Raw genomic sequence first — 27420 nt, 5'->3', positions numbered from 1 at the left:
TGGGACATTATTCATTGCGATTTAATTTAAGTAACATGAACCTTACTTATCACCTGGTTCTTGGCCAGGTTATGGCGGGCAACTCCCGCAACGGGTGCGTGCCATATTTGAGGAAGAACAACTCACTTATGGCAGCGTTCGCTCACTGTGGCGATTGCATACTGCCGGCGGCCATGCTTTGTTCCTTATTTATTTGCCTCTTCGACATGTTAAAGCAATAAATGGTGAATAAAAACTAAGGGAAACATTTGTAAATGCTACAAAAATACCACCCCAGCTGGACAAAAAAAAAGACAAATTACGCCACATAATAATAAACCACACATCAATAAACCGTCTTATTAACAACAACAAAAAAAAAAGGTCATCGTCAGTACTTACTTTATTATGGGTCCGTACTGTTTGCTTAGTTCCCTGAAGGTTGTGTGGTAGGGTTTTCGGAGGAATGGAAGATAGCCAAGAATAGGCACTCCCCAAGGGCCAGGCGCCGTAAGTTTGTTCTTCTGCCCTCCGCTCTTTCTACGAAAGCTCTTAACCATCAGAATAGCAGCGACGATGATAGTAAGCCAAGTAGTAAACACCGTCCAGAAAGATCGCCATTCGAACATCTGAAAGTAACAAGTGTTTTACAAGGTTGCCGTGCTGCTTGGGTGTAAATTAAAACCTTCAAGCTATGATAATGCCCTTCCGCTCGTCACTATTATTGTCGTCGTCACCGTCATTGTCATCGCCGTCATCACACTTATCCCCTGCAACCACAGACAGCTCACAAAGGCTTCCTTTATACCTTGAGTACTTCGCCTCCTGCCTAATAATGGTAGAGTCCTATAAGCCTATATTATTTCTTCGGTATTGATCAAGTACGACTACCGTCATCGTCATCATCCTAGGGACGTCTTAATACGGCAAACATAGATTTCCAGTCCTTTGCCAGAACTCCTATCTCACACTGAGCTTTTGACACTCACGCGGCGGTCGAGCCACCAAATGATAACAGGCATATTTGCGTTCCTCACCATGCACTACATGGACTTCACGTCAGGGTTCCGTTCCGATACCGGAAGCCTGACAAGCGCGCCAACATCCCAGCCCCGGTGCGGTTACGAGCGGTGACAAAAGCATCCGCAATTACTTTAAAAGCCGATGCGACGGCCACCCTTCGTGAAAGCGGATTTCGTCGTCAACAAAGCTGCGTAAAGCACTGCAGGAAAACATGGGCGCCCGATGGAAACAAAGACGGAGTTAAAGACGCGTCAGAGCCAATCAGTCTAAGAACCTCTAAGGTCACAACGCAGTCGCCATCTCACCTGTACTTGGTGAAACGTCAGAAAACCTGCAACACAAAGAAATCTCAAAAATTAATGTAAATAACATTTTTTGGTGCTGTTAAATAGAGCGTTATGCTTATGATTGGCACAATAAATTAGTGGAATTTGCAGTCCTGTAAACAGTTTCTGTCCAAACAAAGAACTATTATAGCTGGGAGGTGATTGCGCGAAGACGCAAAGATGTGCTCTCGCTTCTGTGTATATCTATCGCTCCTGTGATTTCGCTTCTGTACAACTTTCATAACACTCATAAGATAGGTTGTGCAGAGTGTGTCTACAGAAAGATACATGTGGAGCTAGTGGAGCGATCAAATATGACGCAGCTAATAAATACAGGATGTTTCACTTCACCATTATCATCATCATCATGCCTGGTATGTCAGAATGCGCTGCCGCTTGGAAGTCCTGCAGGAGGTATTCATATCATAGAGACATTCACTAGTATAATTCAGCGTTTTGCTGGGCTACGCGGCGTGTTCGGGGACGTGTAGCTGTCTTTTACCAGCGATTCCAGGCTGACATGTTTGCCGACAGCTTCGCTCAAGCCAAACATAGTGTTGCGAGTTGCGGTCCTCGCTAGCACTGCGGGAGGAATACTCTCAGCACGTAATAAAGGTTCTACAAGTTATCGATGGGCGAAAGTGGAAACTGCAGCCAGGCTTCGATATTGTTTATGCAAGCTGGTCGTAGTTCAGTTTTTTTCTTTTTTTTTTTTTGGCGACTTTATGCTGCTCTAAAAATTGTAGTGCAACATGAAAAACTCAGGATACAGCTTTTTGTTGCTCAATACGTGCGACATAAGTGTTTTTCCGAGCGTGAAAGATGCCCGCGAATACACGCAAAGTACCTCGAGCGGCCAGTCGCGGCAATTGTGCGTTTATTCGCGGGCTTCTTTCACGCTCGGAAAAACACTTTTATGTAGCACATATTGAGCAACAGAAAGCTGTATAGGGAGTTTTGCATGTTGCTCTACAATTTTCTCATTGAAACTTTTCATCTAATTATAATATTTGAGAAATTGATTAATTAAGACTAATAATGTAATTCGGTGGAATGCAAATAAATAATCTGAGTATATTCAATCGATAGCAAACAACATTACCTTGGTTCTGTCCAGCTCCGTAGCATTTGCATATTTTGAAGTTTTGGCCCAAGTTAAGTGAAAGAACCTGTATAACGCTGACGAGTTGAGTCAAAAACCTTTGTTTCGATCTTGTTTCCGGGCGACACTTTTTATCTCGTTCTGCTGAATTGTCACTTCATATAAAAATAAACATTTTTTTTTTTTTTGCTACAGTTCTACAAACTTCATGTTGCTTGAAAATACACCTATGTCGGATTGGTTTCTGTACATTCGGTTGCGTTTATTCCTTCAAATTTACACAACGCCATCTTGAATCTCGTCGATTTTACAAATAACATGAACAAATATTTACGCGTTCAGACTCGCCATGTGCAGTGCTATATCGGCCTTAGAAGTTTCGCTGCCTCGGTGACACAGATAACCCTGTGCCACATTTTGTGGACTTTGTGTGAACTTTGCTCAAGTGAATTTTTCCATATCTCTTCACGTTGATCTTGAATTATTCGTCGGGTCATTTGCACTTTTTGAAGAAACCTTGGACAACTACTTCTTGCATGGCTCAGAGAAAAAGACACGTGGCTGGCATCGCTTATAAAGCGTCTCCTGCGTGCTCACAGCACAAAAAATGGAGCAAAATTTTCTAAACTTCCTATGAAGAACTTGGCACATAATCTTATGAATAGACGGAGACAGTGGGAATGTACCTTTCACGTGGTAGTCTTGGCTTCTGCGGTATGAACGATTTTGCAATGCCCCACATCTTGTCTGGGTTTGACGAAAGCTTGTTTGATCGCGGCTAATAATGGTACAGATGTGTAAAAACATGGACTTTTAAGAAAGAGGGAAACTAGATAACAAAACCAGAGCTTAAGCGGGAAAAAAAGAAAGTGTATTTTGTTTGTTTTTTACCGATGCGTGCAAGCTCAAGGCCTGTTATTTTACCATTGCGTACACGTACGGTGCTATCTTGTTTTCTTTTATATATTCCCCACTTTATACATATACTTGTTGGTACAAATACTATACCCATGTCCAGGAATTTTAGGCTTTGTCCCGTCGGCAATTTGTTGAACTTCGCCGCAATACATAAACGTAACTCAGTGGGCAGCATTTAAAAATATATATAAATTTCAAAAGATTGGCCGAGTTTCAACGAGTTTCAAATACCAGTGTCGATAGCGTACTTCCTGCTAATAGCATACGCATTTACGGTATTTATTCCTAACTTCATAGCAGTTTATCGGTCAGAACCAAAGTACTAGCTGCAGCACTAAGGGCAGACTAAGCGTCAGAAATGCGTATGCTATTAGAAGGAAGTGCCCTTTCGACATTGCTCACAAAACCTTGTCGAAACTAGGTCTTTTGAAATATAATTTTTGTAAGGGCTGCCCATTAAGTTACGCTGGTGCATTGCGGCGCAGTTCAACAGATTACCGAAGAGGTAATGTCCAAAATGTCTACACCCTCAGACATGTTTCCGATGCCTCGGTCGCTGTGTAGCATTGCTCACTTTGTTTTGTCTAAATCCGCAAGGTGCAAGAAGAATCGTGCAAGGAAAAACTCTGTGACTGTATAGCACAAAGCTATGGAGAAAACCCACGCAGGCTTTTCACAAATGAAACTACGCTGCAGGTAAAACTGCTCCCGGTTCGAATATGCTACCAGTCATTACGGCGTAAGCTCTTTAGTTCTACTAATTGAATCAGGGGCCTACCGCAGCTAGCTGGTACTGGCAGGCCGAATTATTCGACCACTCGACGCGTTAGAAAATTTATCGAGGTAGATGTCAATTTTATTTTTTACTTGCACTGTATTGCAGTGATCGCTGGAGTGGGCTTTTACGAAATAACAATGAAGAATGCTGGTGACATAGGTGAGACTTTTACTCTAGACCTATTTATGAAGATGAACCACCCACGCTGGAGTGTCGAAGCCACTGCGATTTATGGTTGTGCTGAAAATGCGCACCACGAGGAAATTTTCTTTAGCGTGCAATGCCGTAACTGAAAGCTATGCTATGGAATTCCGGTAATATTGTTTCCATTACTCACATATGAAAGTAAGCTCTGTAGGCTCCCAACGTTCATGTCCACGAATGCCGAATAGGAAAGACCTCCGAAGCGTACTGCTGCTTTCCTCCGTCGTCACAACAAACGAAACAGCAGCGAATTGTTATCGACGAGTTGTTGTCGTTGGCCGTCGTCGTGAACTCCTCTTCACAAAGAAAAATCTCACGTAGATGCAGCAGCCTTGAGTACACCGCTATCTGACGACTGTCCTCCCGTCGTAAGAGAGGAAGCTAAATACCATAAACTGTCGATAACGTGGTATGTCAGAATGCGCTGCCGCTTGCAAGTCCTACAGGAGGTATTCATATCAGAGAGACATTCACTAGTATAATTCAGCGTTTATAAGTCCACGTTTACTCACTACTTAAGCGCTCGTTTGTTATAGTTATCATCTTTCACTGGTGGCGAAAAAGACAATTTCGCTTCTCTGCTGGAAGTCCTCTTTCGATGGAAATTCATTGGAAGGTAATTTGGCAATATTCCTAAGGTCCTGTATCTTTTTCGTTTTGCTCGGCTACGCAGCGTAATGGGGGACGTGTAGCTGTTTTTTACCAGCCATTCCACGTTGACATGTTTGCCGACAGCTTCGCTCGAGCCAAACGTAGTGTTGCGAGTTGCGGTCCTCGCTAGCACTGCGGGAGGCATACTCCCAGCACGTAATAAAGGTTCTACAAGTTGTGGACGGGCGAAAGTTGGAACTGCAGCCGGGCTTCAATATTGTGTTTATACAAGCTGGTCGTACCTCAGCTTAATATTTTTTAGGTGGCGACTTCATGCTGCTCGAAAAGCTGACCAGGTACTGAAATCAAGCAAGTCACAGTATCAAATAACCAAGTCACAGCAACGATGCTCATCGGCCAAAGCTGTGCCCGTGAAACGACCGAATAACCCTGCAGCGGCAATAGTAGATATAGCACGTTGTCTTTGAATAAAAAGATGTGGCCTATAGGTGCAGGTCCGTAGCCAGGGGAGGGGGCGGGGGGGGAGGGGATAGCCCCCCCCCCCCCCTGAAATGGATTTTTGGCTACGAGCCCGTATAGGTGAATACTATCTACTAATATGGCACCGTAGAGCATCTTAAGTCAATCTGCGGTCATTGTGACAGTTTTATCTCTTATTAGATGGACATGTTATAACGTGCGTCCGTCTTCCTAGAAGCGATTACAACGATAGATGAAAAAGAACAGCCTGATCTGAGTGCGCATCCTTCATGGCAATGGAACGTGATAACACCAGTATAATACGCGTGAATGCCAACATGCTTAATTGTATCTGTCTTCCTGTACAGTAACAGAGATAACACGGAAACATCGAAAGGGAAAAAAGCAGCAAAGAACTTTATAAGAGAAATTTCAGGGCTTTGTAGATGGCCGCTTGTCGGAGGCGACCTCTTCCGCCCATGCAATGATTCCTTTCTGTATTTTCTCTTCGGGGCACCGTATTAGGGTCTCCCATGCCCTTTCTGAGGGAGCTGCAGCAGGAGCTGTCTGGGTGGGGGAAGGCCCTTGCATTCCCAGAGGATGAGGCTTTGGCTTGCCATGGCATTTTTATCGCAGTTTCTGCATATTTGGTCAACCTCTCTATCTGGGAAAAAGAAAGACTAAAGACATTTCACACAAAATTGCGAAAGCACGTGCTAAAGCAAGCTCAGGTCTAATTTGCACACAGTGCCGTAGACTGGATGATTCGGGGCCGCACGTTCGGGAGAAATCAACGGTGGCGCCACCTGGATTTTCAATAAAAAAATGTCTCGACGCAGAGCCCTCGTTGGACTCACTCCCCCAATCTAGTACACTCTACAGTCTTTAACCCCTAGCCTAGTCCCGTGGTACCGCAGTGGCGAGGCTCCAAGCGAGCGCTGCTGCGACGCTTCTCCGCAGCAGATCACGTGGCCTGACACACATGCGCTCCGGTGGCTCAAGGTCGTTGCGACGCGATGAATGACCTTGCGAGACATGCCGAAGTAGAGCTTTCGCTCTAAAAGAACGCTCGTGTACTTAGATGTAGGTGCTCGTTAAAGAACCCCAGGGAGTCAAAATTAATCCACAGTCCGCCACTGCGGCGTGCCTCATAATCCGATTGTGGCTTTGGCACGTACAGCCTTATAATTTAATTAAAGATTAGCACTTCTGCCATGATTATATTTGCCGTGTGAGGCAATGACAATGCACAGCTCGGAGGTAATGAACAATGGCGCACACAACGCCTAAATGAAACATGTCTCGCTGCGTGTTCTGTGTACTACACAGACAAACAGCAGTGGTGTGCGCAAGGTAACGTTTACCATCAACTCACCACTCTCGTGTTTAACTAAATGCTGAAGAAATGAAACATTAGCCGTCAAGATCACCGCTAATTATGAATCAAAGCAAACAGCACAGAAGGATTCTCTTACGTGGATTCCGAGAGTGCGTGTGATTCTCATAATTTTTTTTTTTTCTCTGCCGTTCTTGCTGGGCGGCGGGTTCACGGCGGCGGCGTTGCGCCTTCCGCATTGGATGACTAACCGAAGTCACTTCTCATGGTTTGTGACGTAGCTAGCACAGATTTTTTTACATAGGCGCATTTGTGCGTGTTACCTTGACTCTCTCAGTGCTTCTGAGAGGGAGGATGTGCGGCGTTTAATTTGACATTTCGGCTATTTCGCGGCGCGCGGTGCTGTAATACATTGCAGACTAGAGTTACTGTATAGGCTCCCTTGGGACCTATACAATACTCTATTGCAGACAGCTCGTCACGCGTGATGCATAGGCCGCGCTTGTCATTTGAAAATGACCAAACCGGATGAGAGGCCCTTCACCATATTCATGGAATCAATTCCCATTCTTCTGCATCTAAAGAAATAAAAGTGCCTTTAGTGAAGGTGTCACCTGAGGTGTTTTGAGCGTTCCATGAATGAATCTTACGAGGAAACCGACCTTGTATTAGTGACATGCAGAACATGTCGCCAGGTTCCGAAATTTTCTTACGTCCGTGGCAGTGGCTTTTGTTAGGTTTGGACCCACATATTTCTCAAGGACGGCATGTTTAAGAACTTCGTACGGTGATGGCGAGTCACACTCTTGAAAACTAACACCTTAAAGCTACTATAGTTTACTTTATATCACCTTAGAGGTACTATAATTCACTTTTTACTACGATTGCACAGCAAATTGTCTGCTTATGTTTCATGTCACGTACTTTATGTACACGGTAATAAAGCCGCAAACTGATTCCTCATTTGAATATCTATGCCATAGAGCGCAGATGTGTTGAGATAATCGGTTTGGGCACGTGGGCTTCTTTACCTTTATGACGCTTCTCTTTGGCATCCTGTCGGACCATCCTTGTTACGACTACGCACGGGTAAGGATTACATTAGAACATAATAAAATTGCAACAGGCTAATTGGTGATGAGTTTTGGTAAGTGAAATACGTATTTCAAAGGCACAGCGCAGGCTATGAAGCTACCTTTATTTTTAATTTGTGAGGCACGAAGGGAAGTACAGCCTTGTTCAGTCTTTTTCGCACCGCCCAAAACACCAATTTACTCTTCATACAAATGGACTCACAAGTGTGCTCAGCAAGTTTACTTAGCAAGTCGTTTTGATGAACAATTAAGCATCGCAACTTAGCTTGCCAAGGAGGCTTAATGAGCGAATCTCAACAAATGAGCCTGGAATGTTATTGGCTCGAGTCATCGCTTAACATCAAAAGCATTCAGACATATAATGGCTCAATTTTGCTCTTACCAGGGATAAATTTCAAATATTAATAAGCTAAACCTATCTCTAGGAGGCTGCACATTCTTCAATCTACAAATATGTAAATATGTTTATTCAGCGAATTCTCCGGTCTAGCTGAGCGCCTGAGCACTGAGAAGGACAGGATTCCACAATGTTTATCTAAAGGCACCCTATGAACATGTCGAACCTCAATTTCTTGCACGCACATCTATGCATGCTACAGTGCAACATTGATTGTTGACGCACCACATGCATTCATGCTGTTGCGGGAATGAAGGCAAGGACCTCAATTGCGGCTGTGCGATTTGGCTCTAGTACGGTATCGCAGGCATTGCGAGCACTTTTTGAAAGTACTCGGGCCACCTTACAATTGTTGCTTGGCTCATGGCATCAAAAATTGTGCTTACATTTCTCATTTTGATTAACTATGATGAATAATTTGTAAAGTATCTACATTCATATGTTTTACTCGGCACACCAGAGTTTGCACTATCTAACCGTATATTGCACATTCTTTCTCGCTTTGCTGTGCGTTAATAAAGGTATGTCGTGTTGGCTTGAGGTAAGTGGAATAACTAGATTAGACAATTACAAACATTTTATTTTTATTTTCACACACAACTAAGCTGTCTTTATTCAAAAGCGAAACGTCCTCTAGACACCAGAAAAGTTGTGCATGTAGCCGAGAGCATGGCCCGCTCATCGTAGTACGAAGCGCAGTCTTTGCAAGTCATTGGCCACTGACATAAAACCACTCCTTGGGTCGAGGAGATGGTTGTGCCATCTTCTGGAAGCACCCGAAACCTTTGAAACAACGTGGCGACGTACAAAAACACTTCCAGCAGACCCAGGGCCTCACCTGGGCAAGCACGCCTTCCTGTAAGCAGATAAATAAATAATTCGCTTGCCTGAAAGCGCATGTGTATTGTAGGGGGGAGGGAGAATGTCTGCGCACAACACTGTTTTCTCATCGAGCTGGGTTTGACACAAACAGTTATCGATAAATGGCCAACAACCGTAACAATAAACACATACCGAGAGACGTGGAAACGTTGTTTCACTGACTTTGGCTCTATAGGTATGGCCTTTACCAATTCCTTGCTGCATAAGGAAGTGGTTGTTATATGTGTCCTGAAGTAATTGTTTCAGAACTTAATTACTAAAATTTTGCTAATGAATCAATTATGCATTTCGCTTTATTGTGCAAGGGATCGGCCTCTCTGGTAACCCAGCGCCGTAATTATATTTGTATATGCCATGGACTACTTTAAAAATCTGTTAAACTTGAAAAGTACTTTTATAAAATATACATGTAAGATATATACTGCCACCAGCAGTAGTGGGTACAGTGCTAAGAGGCAGGCACGGACAAGAAGAAAGAAGTGCGCGTGCTTCTCCGCCCGCTCGATAGCCAGCCCCCAGCACCGTGTTTTTCAGGAGCCGCTACCCTCAATAAACGTCGCGTCGCCAGTTCTCTCACAAGGCACGTGACAAAGTGGTGGAGGTGCTGGGTATTCCTCACCCATGTCGCAGACCCCTTGTGGCAGTGGAACCACTATCCCCGTGCCAATCGATACGCCGGTCTATCGGGCCAGCCGCAGGGTCCGGGGACTGCCTCCTGAAGACCCCAGCGCTTCAGACCATCTCAACCGGTATGGAAGGCGCCGCAGTGACGAACCGGTACACGCTTCAAAATCCACGGGTTCCAAAGTCGTTCCATGGCAAGGCCTTCGAAGACGTCGAAGACTGGATGGCCGACTTCGAGCGCGTGGCCGAATACAATGACTGGGACGACACAAATAAATTTCGAAGTGTCTACTTTTGCCTGGAAGACGGCGCGCTCACATGGTTCCAAAACCGTGAGCAGCAACTGACGTCGTGGCCTGAGTTCCGCCGTCAGTTACTAGACGCCTACGCCAGTGCTGATCGCCGCGAACGAGCCGAACGAGCAATCCAGGTCCGCGTTCAGCTTCCCACGAAAGTGTTACCACGTTCGTCGAAGATATACGCGCCTCTTCAGACGAGCAGACTCGGGAATGACCGGGACAAGAAGTTGCGTCACCTGATGCGAGAGTGAAGGAGCAGCTCTTCGCTGGTCTTGTGCGGAGCCTCCGAAGACTGTCGCCGAATTTTTATCTGAAGCTGTAAGTATAGAGAAGATTGCTGCAGCAACGATCGAATTTCTATGAGCGGCAAGTGAACGTGACATCCACCACCGATATTTTCACGGCCACCAGAAGCAGCGATGACCACCTTCGCGAACTAATCCGCACTGTCGTGCGCGAAGAATACAGAAGGCTTTCGGTACGTCACAAGCGGTGGTGAGCTCTATTGAGAGTGTCGTCAAAGATGAAGTTCACCAAGCGCTCCGGTCGACCTGTCCTCTTCCTTACACCGCGCCTGCACCTACTGAACAACGCTGTGCGACCTACGCGGAAGCCCTGAGACTCCCTGCACCAACCCCGCTGTTAGTTCACGCGGCTCATCCGGATACGCTTGCATCTGCACAACCGGTACCATACATCGCAGAACGACGCGCGCCTCCAGCGTTTCCCTCCGCCGCTCCTCCCGCTGTGGTTCCGCAGGAGCAACCGGTATATTACGCCGACGATCGACGCATGACCCCTCGGAAGTCGGATGTTTGGCGCACACCGGACCGTCGGCCTCTGTGCTTCCACTGCGGTGAGGCAGATCATTTGTACCGCCAGTGCCCATACCGACGTCTCGGGTTGCGGGGCTTTTCCACCTACTCACGCCACCCGACTTGGCCAACGACCTCGGGAGATAGAAGTTACCTTGCTCAACAACGCATGCCACCGTCTACCGGGCGACAGTCACGCTCGCCGTCACCACGGCGATTTTCACCACCGCCCCAGCGATATTCCGGCACACGATCACCAAGTCCCCGCCGGGAAAACTAACCACAGCGACCTTTGGGGGCGAGGCCGCTGACAGTCGACACGCTGAAGACCTCCGATCGACGCGAACGAGCGAGGACACCGATCCGACATCAACTGCAGATGAACGAATGACCGGCTTTCGCTCGACATACCGGTGGTGATCGACGGTTACGTTAGCGCTTTAGTAGATACCGGTGCGGACTATTCCATCTTAAGCGGGAAGCTGGCGACGTTGCTGAAGAAAGTAATTACCCCTTGGAATGGCTCGCAGATTCGTACGGCTGGCGGTCACGTCGTTACTCCACTGGGAACCTGCACGACAAGAGTTCGGATTCGAGGATCGACATTCGTGGCGAGCTGCCTTGTCCTACGTGTATGCTCCCGTGACGTCATTCTCGGGGTTGATTTTCTCCAAGAATACGGCGCTGTTATTGACCTACGGGAAGGTGTAGTCACCTTCTCAGCAGACCGAGCACTCGACGGGTACGACCACAAGCGTCGAGACGACGCCCTTCGTGTCTCCACCGAATGTGTTTACGCTTCCTCCGCGAACCAGTGTCCTAGTCGAAGTGATGTGCGGTGGAATGCGCGAAGGTGAAGTGGTCGCTGAAAGTAACTTATCGCATCTACTGATGCAAGGTGTTTGGGCTGCTAGAAGTGTGCTACAGCTTAGTGATGGCCGTTCCCAGTTGCTTGTCACCAACTTCAGTAACGAGCATCGACACCTGTTCCGCGGTACTTCGATAGCGTTTGCCGAGGAAATAGAGCACGTTGCTGAATGTTTTACCCCTGAACCAGTGAGGATGGCTGACAAGTCACTAGGCAACGTCGACTATAATTCAGAGTTATCTCCAGACAAACAGGCGGCACCGCACGAGCTCTTGCTTGAATTCAGGGAATGCTTCGCAAGCTCGTCTAAGGTACGCCAGACTTCAGTTACAAGGCACAGGATCATCACCGGCGACGACGCACGCCCGATACGCCAGCAGCCCTACCGCGTGTCGACAAAGGAACGTGAAGCGATTCGTACGCAAGTATAAGAGATGCTTGAAGATGGCGTAATCGAACCTTCTAACAGCTCATGCTCGTCCCCGGTCGTTCTTGTGAAAAAGAAAGACGGAACGCTACGCTTTTGCGTCGACTACCGGAAGCTCAACAACGTAACTAAAAAGGACGTGTACCCACTGCCGCGTATCGACGACTCGTTAGACTGCGGCGTGCCCAGTACTTTTCGTCACTCGATTTGAAAAGTGGATACTGGCAGATCGAGGTCGACGAACGAGACCGCGAGAAAACTGCCTTTGTGACTCCCGACGGCCTTTACGAATTTCGAGTGCTCCCTTTCGGTTTGTGTTCTGCCCCAGCAACTTTCCAGCGAATGATGGATACTGTCCTCGCTGGATTGAAGTGGCAGACATGCCTTGTGTATCTTGACGACGTAGTTGTCTTTTCTGAAACATTTGAGCAACATCTTCATCGCCTGCGGCATGTGCTAGAAGCGCTCCGATCGGCTAATCTCACGCTTAAACCAGAAAAGTGTCACTTCGGTTATGAAGAGCTCAAGTTTCTCGGACACGTCGTCAGCGCCAAAGCAGTTCCACCCGATCCCGACAAACTTGCCGCTGTAGCAGCTTTTCCTCCTCCTGCCGACAAGAAGGCCGTCCGACGCTTCCTGGGCTTGTGTGCGTATTATCGCCGCTTCGTCGACAACTTTTTGAAGATTGCGGAACCCCTGACTCTCCTTACCAGGGATGACACGCCATTTGCCTGGACGCATGAGCAACAGGCGGCCTTCGCTGAACTACGACAACGCATGCAGTCAGCACCCGTCCTGGCTCATTTTGACGAAGAGGCTGACACTGAGGTGCATACTGACGCCAGTAACATCGGCCTTGGCGCAGTACTCGTCCAACGTCAAGACGGCCTTGAAAGAGTAATAGCTTATGCTAGCCGCTCGCTGTCCCGTGCCGAGGCGAACTACTCTACCATAGAAAAAGTGTGTCTCGCGGTCGTCTGGGCGATCACGAAGTTTCGCCCTTATCTCTACGGCCGTGCCTTTAAAGTGGTGACAGACCACCATGCTCTATGTTGGTTGGCGAACATACGCGTCCCTTCAGGCCGACCTGCACGATGGAGCTGGCGGCTACAGGAATTTGACGTCACTGTAGTTTATAAATCTGGCCGCAAGCACGAAGACGCCGACACGTTGTCGCGTGCTCCCGCCGAATCTGTCAGTCGACAGCCAGAGGACGACGACGGCTTCCTGGGCGCCCTTACTACGTCGGACTTGGTCAAATGGCAGCGTGACGACGCTGAAATTCGACCTCTCATCGACCACTTCGAGGGCCGTCACACATCTATACCACGCCATCTACGTCGCGTCTTGACGTCCTTCTGTCTACGAGACAATCTGCTCTACAAGAAGAACTCCCGCCCGAATGACCGAGCCTACCTTCTAGTAGTTCCCAAAGACTTGCGGGACGATATTCTTTTCGCTTGCCACGACGAGCCTACATCTGGCCACCTCGGCTCCTCACAAACGCTTGCTAGAGTGCGCGAGATGTATTACCCGGCCCGGGCTTGCGGCAAGCGTAAAACAGTATGTTAAAGGCTGCTGTGAATGTCAGCGACGAAAGTCACCACCCCTGAAGCCCGCCGGGTACCACCTCATAAGCCATTCGACCAAGTCGGCTTGGACATCCTTGGGCCTTTTCCCCTGTCAACCGACGGCAACAAGTGGGTGATCGTCGCCACTGACTATTTTAACCCGCTATGCCGAGACGGAGGCGCTCCCACGAGCCGCGGCTTCTGAGGTAGCACAGTTCTTCATGTGCCACATTGTATTGCGTCATGGTGCACCATCCACTGTAATCACAGACAGAGGAACGGCATTCACGGTACAGCTCATGGACGAAATTTTTCAATTGAGCAACACCAGGCATCGCAAGACGACTGCTTACCATCCGCAGTCTAATGGACTTACGGAGCGATTAAACAAAACCATCACAGATATGATTTCTATGTACATCGACGTCCAGCACAAAACATGGGATCGCATCTTGCCTTACGTGACCTTCGCGTATAATACCGCCGTACAAGAGACGACGCGGTTCGCACCATTTCGCCTCGTTTACGGCTGCGAAGTACAAACGATGCTGGACGCTATGCTTCCGTGTCACGACACCGAGCACCTAACGACTGACGCCGAAGAATTTGCTGAGCGCGCTGAGGAAGCCCGCCAGCTCGCGCGGCTGCACATCGGTGAGCAGCAACATGCAGATGCACGGCGCTATAACATCCGTCACCGGCAAGTGCGCTACAGTCCCGGAGACCAAGTGTGGGTGTGGACCCCTGTTCGCCGCCGTGGCCTTTGTGAAAGTTGATTAGCCGGTATTTTGGCCCATACAAAGTGCTGCGCCGCATTAGTGACGTGAACTACGAAGTCGTTCCAGACAGTGCGGCGCAAACACGGCGTAGACAACAACCTCGCCCTGACGTAGTTCACGTTGTGCGCATGAAACCATATGTTGCGCGTTCGTGATTATTATTTTTTTATTCATCTTTCTACTTACGCTACTGCTTGCAACCTCTCTGTTTCTTGAGACTGTACCCGTCGCGCTTATCCGCTGCTGTGCTTTTGTTTTTCCTCTAGCTGTGATTGTGTCCTTTGCACGAGCACCTGCCTTGCCCATGCTGTTTCCCCCTCCTTTTCTAAAACCGCTTCTTGAGCATCGAGCCGATGCTCTTTCCGAGGAAGGGGTGAAATGCCACCAGCAGTAGTGGGTGCAATGCTAAGAGGCAGGCACGGACAAGAAGAAAGAAGTGCGCGTGCTTCTCCGCCCGCTCGATAGCCAGCCCCCAGCGCCGTGTTTTTCAGGAGCCGCTACCCTCAATAAACGTCGCGTCGCCAGTTCTCTCACAAGGCACGTGACAATACAAATTACAAAATATATAATATTTATTTATGCCTATCTCGAGACATGGGGCAGCGGCTAAGAGGAAGAGAAGCTAAGCTAGATATGGCTCTACGAAAGCCTCACATGTCAAGTTAAATATTTCTTTAACGCTAGCCCATGGGCAACGCAGGCTTCGAAGGATGTCGCTGGTGTTTGTCCCGGAATAATGCCCTTAGTTTTGTGCACCTCCAAACAAAGACCTCTACATAATAAATGTGGCGAGATGAGAAGCGTGCCCATATCACGTCTCACACTGGGTGTATCAGATACAGGGGCCGAGACAAAGCCCCTGCTTTACAAGACGATCCGACGAACGCACGTGAACCGAGCAAGTTGACATGAACCAAAAGTAACGTATTGTACTTACCAAAGCTGAAAGGGAGAAATGCTAGCGGCTTTTCAGCAAGCTTTGTGCCATCAGCGTTCAGGAATCGTGTGGGGTCGTATTGAGACGGGTTGCACCAATGGGCGGTGTCATTGTGCAGACTCCACAGGTTGGCTATCACGAAGGTGCCGGATGGGACACGGTACCCACAGATGTCGGTGTCACACATGGTGCTTCAAGGTAAACGAATAACACAGAGAAAAGCGTTCGAGAGGTCAGGCTACACTGGACTATGAACACTTTTTTACATAGCTCGAAGACGCTAGAGCTGAACACAGCTGGTGAAAAATTGTGACAAGGAAAATGTTGCGAGTGTGATCGAAATCGCATCTGTTTAGTTGCCTTCTGCAACGAAGCACTTGAGGATTATTTAATTTCTTTAAACGAAGTAGATCGCGAATTTTTCTTGTTAACACTGAATTTAACATATCTTTCTCAAGTTTGCAGTATATATATCCACGAAATAGGACTTGCTAGAAAAAGTTAAAAGGATAAATCAGTCCAATTTCCAATCCAAATATCCAAGCTGACAGAATTTCCCACCTTAGAACTACGACAACGCCCGAGCATGTCATCGTAAACAGTTGTGAGGCATATGCTTTTTACAAAATGATTCCCTTATTTCGTTTATTAGTATCTGCATCAGTTCCGATAGCGTGTTCCGGAATACCATTAGTGCGAGAGCAAGAATGACGCAGATAGCTGCTAAGGCGTGCCATTGACGGACTTTACTGATGGTTCGGCCGTTTTGCTGTATGAACAATTTGTGAAAAAATAACGGATTCCTAGCTACGGTTCCTAGCTGAAATATTGCCTCAAATGACATCGTTATCGTTGTTTCTGCTTCAAGATGTTATCTACGCACCGGATCATGTACAGAACACATGATCCATGTGACACGCATTCGCACTTCAATGATTGGTGCGAGGCATCTTGCCCTTGCATGTCTGTGTACAAATGGCACCGTCCAAGACGTTCATATTTAGTTGTTCTTTTAATGTTTTTTTTTATCCAACAAGCAAACCATCCATTCAGGAAGCTGTTCGTAACTTATTGTTACATTAATATATCTTTCAGTCATATCGCTCCAAGTGAGCCACTCACGCCCTGTGTATGCCGATTGGCGCCGTGGTCCTCCAGCGTAGCGTCTCCAGCACAGATGCCATAGTGTAAGGCAGGTGACGCCTGTCCTCCCATTCGGGTGCCCTCTCGCGGCCAATCACGGCGTCGATCTCACGTTGGATGCGCGCCTGCGTGCCGTTCGGATCACTGGCGGCGATATACAAGTTCCACAGAATGGCGGTCCGCACGGTGTTAGTGGCCGCACCGTACAGGTTGATTGCACTTCCTTCCAAGCAGCGCACTGCAATTCACGAAAGGCGTTGCTTCTGCACTTCCAAACGAATCATAGGCACTGCGCTGGTCAATAAAGGAAACAAAAGTGACGTAGGAAGGTTCCAGTTTATTACCCTATACTGAGAAAGGAGGAAACGTAAGTAAGAGACAGGGAGCAAAATAAAAGTCTCGAAAGCGTGTGCTGGCACTATATACAAATCACGCCACACTCATAATTGTTCTCGAATACAAGTTATGAGAAAAATAAACTTCCAGCACAACCCATCCCGTGATGACCGTCGACGTTATAGCGATTAGCACTCAAGGTCGCAATACACCGTATTTCCACCGCTTAAAACGCGTCAGGTATATGAGCTGTCTACAGCAGCTGTAGCGCTTCACTCTGGTCGCACCATCAGCGGCGCACGCCGAAAGTCTCCCTCCTTTCGCGTTTCCTCCGAGATTACAGCAGTGGCGCGCTGGTGCGTGCTAACGCTGAGAATTAATCCCTCGCTGCCCACAGGCATTCGTGCCTCAGCGCTGAAGCGTCGGATTGCGGTGCTTGAGGAACCTGTGCGACGTGCGTTCTAATTACTCATCACCGGATAAATTTCGCAGCGTATATCCAGAGGTAATGGCTGGCTTTCGGCGTGAACGCGCTCATCGGTAGAATGTGTTATTGACCTTGTAACATTTTTACAGCACCAGAAACACCCGAAGCGAATCCCCGCGGCCTTATTCCTTGATGTTAAAGGTGCCTACGACAATTTAGCTCGCCGTGCAATTCTGGAAGTTTTAGAAGCTGCTGGATTTGGTGGACACCTCTTTCTCTGGATACGCAGCTCTTTGAACTTAAGATCTTTCTTTATCTTGGTTAAAGACGGACCAACGCTGTCTCTTTATATATGTCGTGGTGTACCGCAAAGCGGTGTACTTAGCCCTACACTGTTCAACCTGGTGCTCGCTGGCCACGTAGATTCATTGCCGCAAACCGTGCAGCTCTCCATATACGCGGTCAACATTTGCATATGGGCTTCAGAAGTGGCATGCGTACAAGTCCGTGCATGGCTTCACAAGGCATCAATTCCAGTGTCAAGATATCTGAGAAGGTAAGGCGTAGAGCTTTTAGCTTGACGAGTGTGCACTCGTTGGTTTTACTCAAAAAGAGATGGTCCCATACGCTTCGTGGATGAGTAGATAAATTGTACCGAACAAATGAATGCGCCGATTTTTTTGCCGTCATCCTCGATAGAGACTTCTTTTGGAACCCTCACGTCTGGTACCGGACAAAGTGTTTCTCCGCTATTGTGGACCTTCTCGCACGTCTGGATGAGAAATCCTGGGACGCTTCAGTACCGTCAATGTTGCATTTATATACCACCATATTTTAAGCTTCTTATGGTACAGCTTACCTGTACTAGAAAATACAAGCACGACAAATATTTTCAGCCTTCAGAGTGTGCAATCCCAAGTACTGAGAACGTTTCTTGGTCTACCAAGAAATACATCATCAATCGAGACAGTGGCCATTGGCAGATATTATCCTGTTAAAGCTCTATATTGCTACAGATGTCTGACGCGGGCATTGCTACGATTCATGAACTCGACTGGCCTCAGTGACCGATTGTGAAGTGTTGGACAACCAGACGTGTTGAAACTGAGAGTACCTTATTCCCTCTCTCTCCGTTCTTTCTTTTCATCCCATTAAACCCCTTCCCCCGTGTAGGGTAGCAAACCGGATGGGCGTCTGGTTCAGCTCCCTGCCTTTCCTTCCTTCTTTTCCTCCTCCTCTTCCTCCTTGACAGCATACATTTGGCGCCGGACTCGGCTTCCCTCCCACCATCTTGCTTGCCTGCCAGCAGGGAGGCCACATTCAACATTTGCCAAAACTATTCCGAGACATCAGTCCTACTTACCAAAACAATTCACGCCTGCTACACGCCTGCCATTGTGGTGTCTGCACCGGCCGCAAGTATAATTGACAATTCCGGGCTCCAAAAAGGAAGCGGGAGCACGATTGCAAGCTTTACAGTAAGCAACCTTGGAGCAATTTCACAACGTGAGCAGAATCCGGCAGCATGTACACACATATGCTTCGGTAAAACTCAACAGCTCTGCTGCTGCACTCATTATGCCGGAAGAAATCTGAAGACATCAAGTTGAAAACATCATGTGTGACTACATCGACGGGTGTAGAGCGTGCTGCACTCCACGCGGCACTTGATTTCATTAATGAGAAGCCACCGCAACGATGGACAGTTTCTGCGATTCCAAATGCAGCCCTTCAATGCATACAAAACGCAATTTAATGCGCCATAGTCCCAATGAGCAACTGGCCTCAGTGCTTGTCGTCGTCATTTCATGTCATTGTCTCGGTGTGCGCTGCATTTCACAATAACATGGAACACAAACAAACCGGTTTCGAATCTTGTCTCAGAAATTTGACAGACATAACATCGCAGCCATGAAAAGCGACATGAAATAAAAAATTGGTGTGATTTAGCTTTGGTTAACCCTGGTTGATAGCGAAAGCTTCACTGCCCTGGCTAGGCCCGCTGTCGAGCTTTGGCCGAGGTGTGGTTTCGCAATAATATACAGACATGTTTGCAGTGAATACAGTCTTTATTCATCATTTTTTTTACCTATGAAGACACTGTGGTGATCAGTAAAGTAGTGATCGACACTTGGTTGCAACTCGCAGCCTGGCCCAACTCTACTCGGGCAACGGCGGCAATGTCTCCTTTCAGGGCTCCGTAAAGGCCTAAATATACTCAGACGTAGCGTGAACGCGCGCACACGTTATGTCACATTGGCGAGAACAACAGCGGCTATTCGACCGATGGTTCGACGTACTCGCGCCGCCGACGTAACCGAACGCGAGGCCTATGCGCTCCGACGCACCCGGCGTCTGGTGACGCTCGGCCGCGTGCCGATAATGTCGGACTATGCCTTAACTTGTGGTTTGACCTCTAGCTCTCAAGGTGAGAACTGTCGAGTCGCCGACGGCTGCCCGAGGTAGCGTAATGAAGCTTTCGCTTCAATATTTCAATATCTTCCGGGGCACTCCAACAACATTGGGAATTCCCATGCCGATGAAGCCACCCGATCTGCACATGAACGCGATCAGTATGTTTTGACTCCACCCGAGATTAACCAAACCACTCTTCGTACAACAAAGTTTATTCATCATCATAGCGATTTCGCTAACTGGTGCCGCGACTGGGCTGCGATCGATGTCCCGTGAATGGACGTTGCCCCTGTGGGACTTGCACGTTTTCACCATATCTCGTTTACGTTCGTTCTGTCCGGATATACATATACACCGTTAGGAAGGAATACTGGGCGCGTTGGTTGAATATATTCTGAGGTGAAAGGCGCGTATATGACGACGCACACAAGGCAAGGTAAATATACCTGGTAGCGAAGCTTCCATTGAAGCCCATACGTTCAAAATATGGCGGCTCGTCGGCGGTTCACGAGGCTTAGCGAGGAGGGAACACTTCGAGGAGGGAACACTTCCGGCGGAAGAAAAAATAATGTGATGTCATATCCGTTAAAAACAGAAGTGACGTCATTTTGTTCTCAAAGGCGCGCAATTTGTTTTTGGAGGCCTGCCATTAAAGCTGTATATTCAAATGGCCCACCATTTAACTTAGTGGGCGTTCCGAGCTTTCAGCGCGGAAAGCGACGCAGGAAAAGGTCAGCCGTATACGGGTGTCTAAATCGCATCGCTGCGCAGAACATACTTTCTCTGGAGGCCGACGAACGCTTAATTTGGGCGTCGAGTGCGTAGATTGCTCGTCCTTTCGTCGGACGCAAAGCCCGTCGGCCAGCGCTGTCGCACAAAAGCAACTAAAGTAAACAAGTATCTGGCGATCGCAACTCGCTACGTTTGACTGCACAGGTTAAGAAACAATGAAACTACCAGCGTCACCAAATTCAGACAAATGTCGACAAGCAAAACAACACAACACGTGAGGTGGGCGTATTCTATCTAACAGGTGAACTTTACGAACGCGCCTTTCTGCACACTCCGAGAGCTGCATTGCATTACAAGTGATATCGGCGTCAACGCCCACCGCTATCGATGAGCGCTCTTATGGTGCACGCTGAAAAAAGGCATTTGTTGATAATGATCAAGTAAAATAAAGTGGTCTCTTCTTTTCTCGCCATGCGTATATAAAATTGATTAGGAATTTCATTTTCGTTGATGAATCGGTGTCTCGATTTAATAAATAACGTCTTTTTTTTCCCAGTATTTATTCCCTCCAAACATAGTCGCGCTTCAATCGCTGCTCCCATAACCACCCTTGCTGATATCGGTGACAATTCGTTCTGAACCACTTTTCGCCCGAAGCTTCGCGATCTATTTGGATCGACCTTGCACAAGGCGCCACAACCAGCAAAATTTATCCATAAAAACCAACACAGAACGCTGTCACAGTTCATCTGTGCGCCGTCGCGTTCAAGTACAGCAGCTATCCAGAAGCAGGTGATTGTTGCGTGAGTGTGGCGTCGGTGTCATTATCGCCAAAAGATCTGCTTTACTTGGACGCGGCTGCACACTGGTGAACTGTGACAGCGCTCTCTTTATAAATAGTGTCGGTTCCTGGGAAGAAATTTCGCTTATTGTGGCGCCTTGTAAGCGTGGTCTAGGCGCCTTCCAGTGCATAGACATCTACCAACTGGGTTACTACGACGTAAACAGACCGTGCTGTACCATTTGTGGCTAGGTGTCGTATTTGCGAACTCGTATGCCTTCCTTATTGCAATGGCCAACAGCCCCACGTGCGACACAAGGAGCTGTGATGAGGCGCTCACACACATTATCTCTGTCTGCCCGCGCTGTAGTGCCGAGAGGCAAGTGATGTGTAGAGTGCAGGACCAATTGCACAATCGTCCACTATCAGAAATAAAATCTCTAGGCCAGTGCGCCCAAAAGAAACTCCGTGCAGACGTCTCTATTTTCGTTACTCTGGTTGCTGCGGACTACAGGCCTTCATAACAGACTTTGTGAGAGCAGCCATCCAACCCTCTAGAGTGGAGGCGGTTTGTTCATGGTCGTCTCTCTTTTTGTCTTTCTCTCTCTCATTTGCGCTCACTTTCTCTTTTTATGGCCCTAGTCCTTCCCCCCCGTGCAGGGTAGCCAAATGGAACTACCTCTGGTTAACCGACCTATACCTTTCTATGGATCCTTTTCTCTCTCTTCATATGTTCTTTTTTTATTTCAAGAACGGCGTAAGGAGGCTAGATATATAGACACAAAGTGGCCGAAGTCGGCAAATAATGGTAATCTCATTAAAAAAGGCGAAATCTTGCACTAGAGCGCGCAAAGCTCAAGCCACAGCGAAGCTCGCTGATTGATTGTCTCTTGGTTGTAGCTATGTTGAACTTGGCTATGTCGAGTTTTACACTTGGTTGTAGCTAGGCCTATACTCATGTACGTCATCTGCGCTAATACTGGAAAGGCTGCGGTAGGTACTGGAAAGATGCGACGCGCCACCACGCCACCGCCACGCTATCGCCGCCGCCACAGCTGGTATGACGTCATGCTCCTCCGCACCGTCACGCTACCGCTGCGCACCTTTCAGTACTACCACAGTATTTCCAGTACTAGCCTAGATGACAACCAAGTTTAAACCTCGACATAGCCAAGTTCAACCTAGCTACAACCAAGAGACGCAATCAATCGGCCAGCTTCGCTGTGTCTTGAGCTTTGCTCGCCCTAGTGCAAGCTTTCGCCTTTTTTCTCTCTCTCTCTCTCTCTCTCTCCTGGTACATCGCGCCGCGCAGAGAAGAGAGGCGGTGGTCGGGAAGGGAGGGAGCTGGCGAGGAGGAGACCGCGTGCGCATGCGCCGCGCCGCCCTCCTGGGTACAGTGTACTAGAAGGGGCAGTGCAGCGGGCGGCATTCTCCGCGTGGCTCCCGCGGCGGCGCCAGTAGCGGCGGCGCTGCGATCGACCACTCTTGAAGAGAAGCAGACGACACTCGTATCCACTGCGACGCTCGTGTATGCTTGGCGCGCGCTGGAAACGTTGTTCAGATTTTTGCCCGTAAGCACTTAGTTTACTTAGTCTGTATTGTCTGCTTATGATAAAAAAATACAATGCGTGCTGCTTTTTATTCTTTTAACACGAAAGTGTTTTATGCCGGGGTCCACCAAGACTTCACTGACGTATTTCCGTCACGGAAATACGTCACACGAACATACACGAGCATAATACAAAGAAAGAAACCAGAAGAAAAAGTTCCACAAACATGCAAAATTTGGAAATCGAACCCACGACCTCTCGGTCCGCGACGATAGATCGCCGAGCGTTTAACCCATTGCGCCACAAACGCATTTGCAGAGAGCTACACAGACGCGCCTTATATATCTAACACTCCTCCGTGTACCCGCGCTCTTGCTCGGGGCGGTGCCGCCGCCTACGAGCAGAAAAGAGAAGTACTGCATTATGACACTAACGCGCACCGACAGTGAACGCTTCGGTGGTCTCAGCACTACGACGCCTCGATGCCAGCATTCGAAGGGACGCTGGCATCAAGAAGCACTACCAACTACTAGGTGGCGTTCACCGTACTCAGCACAGCGGAGCGTGGCCTCCGCAATTAGCTCTGAAAATGTTTCTGAAGTTGATCGCGGAGGCTGCAATTACGACGCGCTGTACGCGCTGATTTGACTCGGTGACGATTCAGTTACGTGCTTTGTCTTGGGCGTTGTATTAGTGTGTCAGTTACGTGCTTCGTCTTTCGCGTTGTGCTAGCGTGTGCAGCGTAGTGCAGCTTCCATATGCACGACGGTTGCTCATGGTCATCGACGTTGGTAGTCGTGATGGAGGAGACGTGCCACTAGGCGTCAGCGTGGGTGCATCAACGCCTAAGGGCGCTTTAGCCACAAAACACCAATAGACATTATATATCAATGTGCAATAAACATTACACTACTTCTGTGAATACACGTTTCACTTTCGTGTTCTATACCGATTCCTATATAAGAGGGATCAACCACATTTTTTTTTTTCTTGACACAGAAGCAAAAGCAGTCTCTGAAATAACTATAGCGCGTCTATCCTCGTCGCTTTGAATGTACCCACGCTCTCGAGAGTATACGGGCAGTTTCGTCGCAACTGAACGCCATCCAAAAGAACTTTTTCGACACGTTCAGCAATCAGGATCGAGTTTGTTAAGCTTACAGAGCTTGAGGGCACAGACGAGTCTACGATCGCGAGCGAGCAGATTCTAACTGTACATAATCGCAATCGGCTGGTCGCGTGACAGGGGAATTAAACGTAGCTAGTTCCGTGCCGTTGATGCAATGCACATAGTCTCTAACAATGAAGCGCTGCTCAAAATGTAGCTCACACACTGCGGAATCCGGTGTAAGCCTCTTATCGCCTCTATGCAAATTGCGTTCCCAAACGCTTCTTCGCTCCGGGTCTGCGGGCGCTTTAAACAGTGAAAACTTCACCGTTTCTTTACTTCGCGAATACCCTGTGCTGCACCCAGGGGCGAAGCAATGGTTTAAGCGTTGCTTACGAGCCATTCGCGCGATTTAGCACTACACATTTAGACAAAAGCGGGAGAAACACCACCTGACAAGCACTTCCCAGCCACGAAGCAAGCAACCGCATTCAAGAGTGGGCGATTGCAGCGCCGCCGCTTCTTTCGCCACCGGCGACATCAGGCGCCCTATGGGCCGCTGGCTCCGCCCGCTGCACTGCCCCTTCTAGTACACTGTATCCTGGGTGGGTGTCGCCGCCCTCCTGGTAGCCATGGCTACGGCCGGCGCGGCAGTTTCTTGATACGAAACACGAACCACACATTACGGCTGGCTTAAACAGCTTTGCTGCTTATATCGATATCAGTTTCCATTTCCGTACCTACTTCACCACTGTGTCAGAAAATTATTTTTAGCAATCATCGTCTGTTTAAAATTGTAACAAAATAAGATGGACTTCGAACGCGCAATATATTCCATAACAATCCTTTGATTTCGCTTGTATTTAGACAACCCACAATCGCTTAGTTCTAAAGTCAGCGAAAGCACATAAAAATATTCAATTTGCGGTAGGCGAGCATAATACAATCCCTACTCAGAATGAATCACAGCCACGATATTCTAACGACCATTACTTACGACTAAAATGGGAATTGACGCCCTTGTTTTCTTCTATCTTCCTCATGTACCCGTCGATAAAATCTTTTTCAAAATAATCTTCCATGTTCTGTTCTCGCTTCTTCACTTCCATCCTGCGACACAAAAAACGTCAATATTCCTTATGCAGGTTAGATGGTTTACGTGTTTACGAGTGGAGCTTAAAGCCACAGCTTAATAGCCCCTTCTGAATCGCCAGAACGACGCCAGCGTCTGCACGTTAATGCCGATTCTTTCTCCGCTCGTCAGCAGCAAAGGTTGGGATCAGTATTGCTGCCACGTAGGGTGCATTTCCTGGCATATACGGCAAAAAATGCAATGGTATTTGCCCTTTTGCGATAGACTGTACGCATTTAGTTGGGTTATGCTAACTTACATTCAGCCGCTTCAACTTTAGCCAAAAGTGTACAAGTTTATTTTGAAACCGAAGTCCAGTTTTCGTAATGTTGCGGTAGCTTTCGCGAGGCAGTGGTTTATGGTAATCGTGGGAGGCGGCATGTGTATTACAGAAGATGAAAACATGATGAAAACAAAAGCAGAGAAGCGAACTGAAGTTCGAATGGCACTTCCACACCTGTGATAGCTTGATTACGTTTAATAAATGTAGGCAGCGAATAACGCCGAGCAAACAAAATTCCATTCTTTCATTCTAGCTTTTCGTCTTGATCTCTTCGACTTACAGAATCCAGAAAGAAGAGACAAAGGGTGGTAGCAAGGAAGCGTTTGTACTCCTGCCCTGCGTTATGCGCTGATTCAGAAGATTGAGATAGCGGCAATTTACCATTTAAATGAATTTCTGGGCAATGGTCATGGACGAATCTACTGTTAGTTGAGTCATCAATTCTAGCTGCATGGTGCGGCGACAAATTTTCGTCCTATACCAAACGTCTTGTAGTGATTACATAGGGGACACTTCCCTCACTCAGCAGCCACTGTTCGGTCTTTTAACGCGATAGCGTTAAAAGCCCCGTGTCGCAGAAAATCCGGCGTCAGTCTCGGCGTCCGCGGCCAAAAAATAATTCCGAACCACCCCGACCACACAGGCCCTCCGCGTGGCGCTAAGGCACTGGTGAAATATTTGAATTTCTCTAAGTGAAATACGTCAGAAAAATCGTAAAGTACGACTTAACCACAACCTACAGGTATGATATATCGATGGATTGGGATTTGAATATCCGAGAAAACATACTTATGTTACGCGGAAACTCAAATACGAACCCCTTTTTCAGCATTTCTAACATACATACACCTGCGCGTCTCGGTCAGTGTTCCTTGCAAAAACACCATCAGATAGCGCTCGCCTCCTCGGGAGCCTACGGAGCCTACATTTAAGCGCTACGGGAGCCGCGTTGCATGTATGCTCCCTACGGCAGCGGCGAGCCGAGGCGAAAGTGCAAAAAAAGAAAGCTGCAGTTTCGGGAAGCCTGACGAACAGTCAGGTGTCATTTAATGCTATCGCGTTCCACTCTTAAAGGCGAAGCTTAAGCTTCCTCCAGCTTTTTACTCGATTCGTGCAACGTATCGCACGGAAATTTACAAAATGCCATCTCGCAATTTTTTCACAGTATACGAATCGACAGCTCTTAAGAAAAAGCGGCACTTCTTTTCTCGTGCTGCTTCTTGCACGACTACATTGATGGCTTTTGCCATAAGCTCTTCTCCTTTGTCGTGCTCACCTGATAACTTGAGTCATCTTCTTCATAACGTCGTTTATGATGTAGAGGTTTGTGTTCGGGATGTAGTTGCAGACAGAGCGGACTGCTGGAAGGAAGTCTAGGACCGACAGCACGCTACCGTGGCGCAGGAATTTGCTCATCAGTCCTTCGATATGGCGACCTTTGGGATCTTCGAGGTCGTATCGCTGTCCGAACACCAACGCAGAGATGTTGTTGGCTACGCTGGCCGCCAGCTTCTGAGCGAGTAGCATAGGCTGTCCTTTCCTCGATGCCAGGAGATCCACAAAGCACTGCACTTCTTCCTGTTGGTAGAAATTAGTCGTAATGACTCAAGTCTGAAGTGCCGGGCACTCGAGAACAAGGAGCCTGGAAGGTGTCGCTCAGAATGCGCTACGTTTAAGCTGCTTGCTATCGAGATGGGCGCGCAGTCAGCGGAATCCGCATTGTGATGACATTGGGATAGGCGGAACGAGTGAAACTCGTAAGCATTTCAGTTTGCCACGTCATGCGTATGAGGAACCATCTTACGGTCAGAGCTTGGCGTTGGGTTTCATAGTCGCTCTGGAAGCAACTACAAAACTTCACAAGTCTTACTTCTGCCACATGGAACCGCTTTCAATGACCTCGGCTATTCAGCATATGACTTTTTTGTTTAGGTTGCAATTTTCATCATCTTAATCGTGCGCCTTAGCACCGCAATATGGCATGGACCCTCGGTGAAACAGTTGCAGACTCGCGTACAAATAATGCTCAAGCTTCAGGTTTCAGATTTGTGAATTCTCACGTTTTACAACACAGCTCGCTTCC

At 47.9% G+C, this 27420-nt stretch overlaps 1 protein-coding gene across 1 annotated transcript in view; it reads right to left on the bottom strand.

Annotated features, from left to right (window-relative positions):
* Window positions 1-27420, bottom strand: part of LOC119448180 (uncharacterized) — a 54969-nt gene that overhangs the window by 16188 nt on the left and 11361 nt on the right. Inside the window, exons 5-12 of the mRNA XM_049665135.1 lie at window positions 26614-26915; window positions 24920-25032; window positions 16553-16811; window positions 15431-15621; window positions 8852-9084; window positions 6058-6065; window positions 4464-4548; window positions 382-608 (exon numbers count right to left, since the gene is read on the bottom strand). Coding sequence (XP_049521092.1) covers window positions 382-608; window positions 4464-4548; window positions 6058-6065; window positions 8852-9084; window positions 15431-15621; window positions 16553-16811; window positions 24920-25032; window positions 26614-26915 — 1418 coding nt within the window. The remainder of the gene's footprint in view (window positions 1-381; window positions 609-4463; window positions 4549-6057; window positions 6066-8851; window positions 9085-15430; window positions 15622-16552; window positions 16812-24919; window positions 25033-26613; window positions 26916-27420) is intronic.

This window comes from Dermacentor silvarum, chromosome 4 (assembly GCF_013339745.2).
Source record: "Dermacentor silvarum isolate Dsil-2018 chromosome 4, BIME_Dsil_1.4, whole genome shotgun sequence".
In the NCBI taxonomy this organism is placed as follows: Eukaryota; Metazoa; Arthropoda; class Arachnida; order Ixodida; family Ixodidae; genus Dermacentor; species Dermacentor silvarum.
The sequence above is the reverse complement of the archived record's forward strand: the minus strand, read 5'-3'. Positions and strand labels throughout refer to the sequence as shown.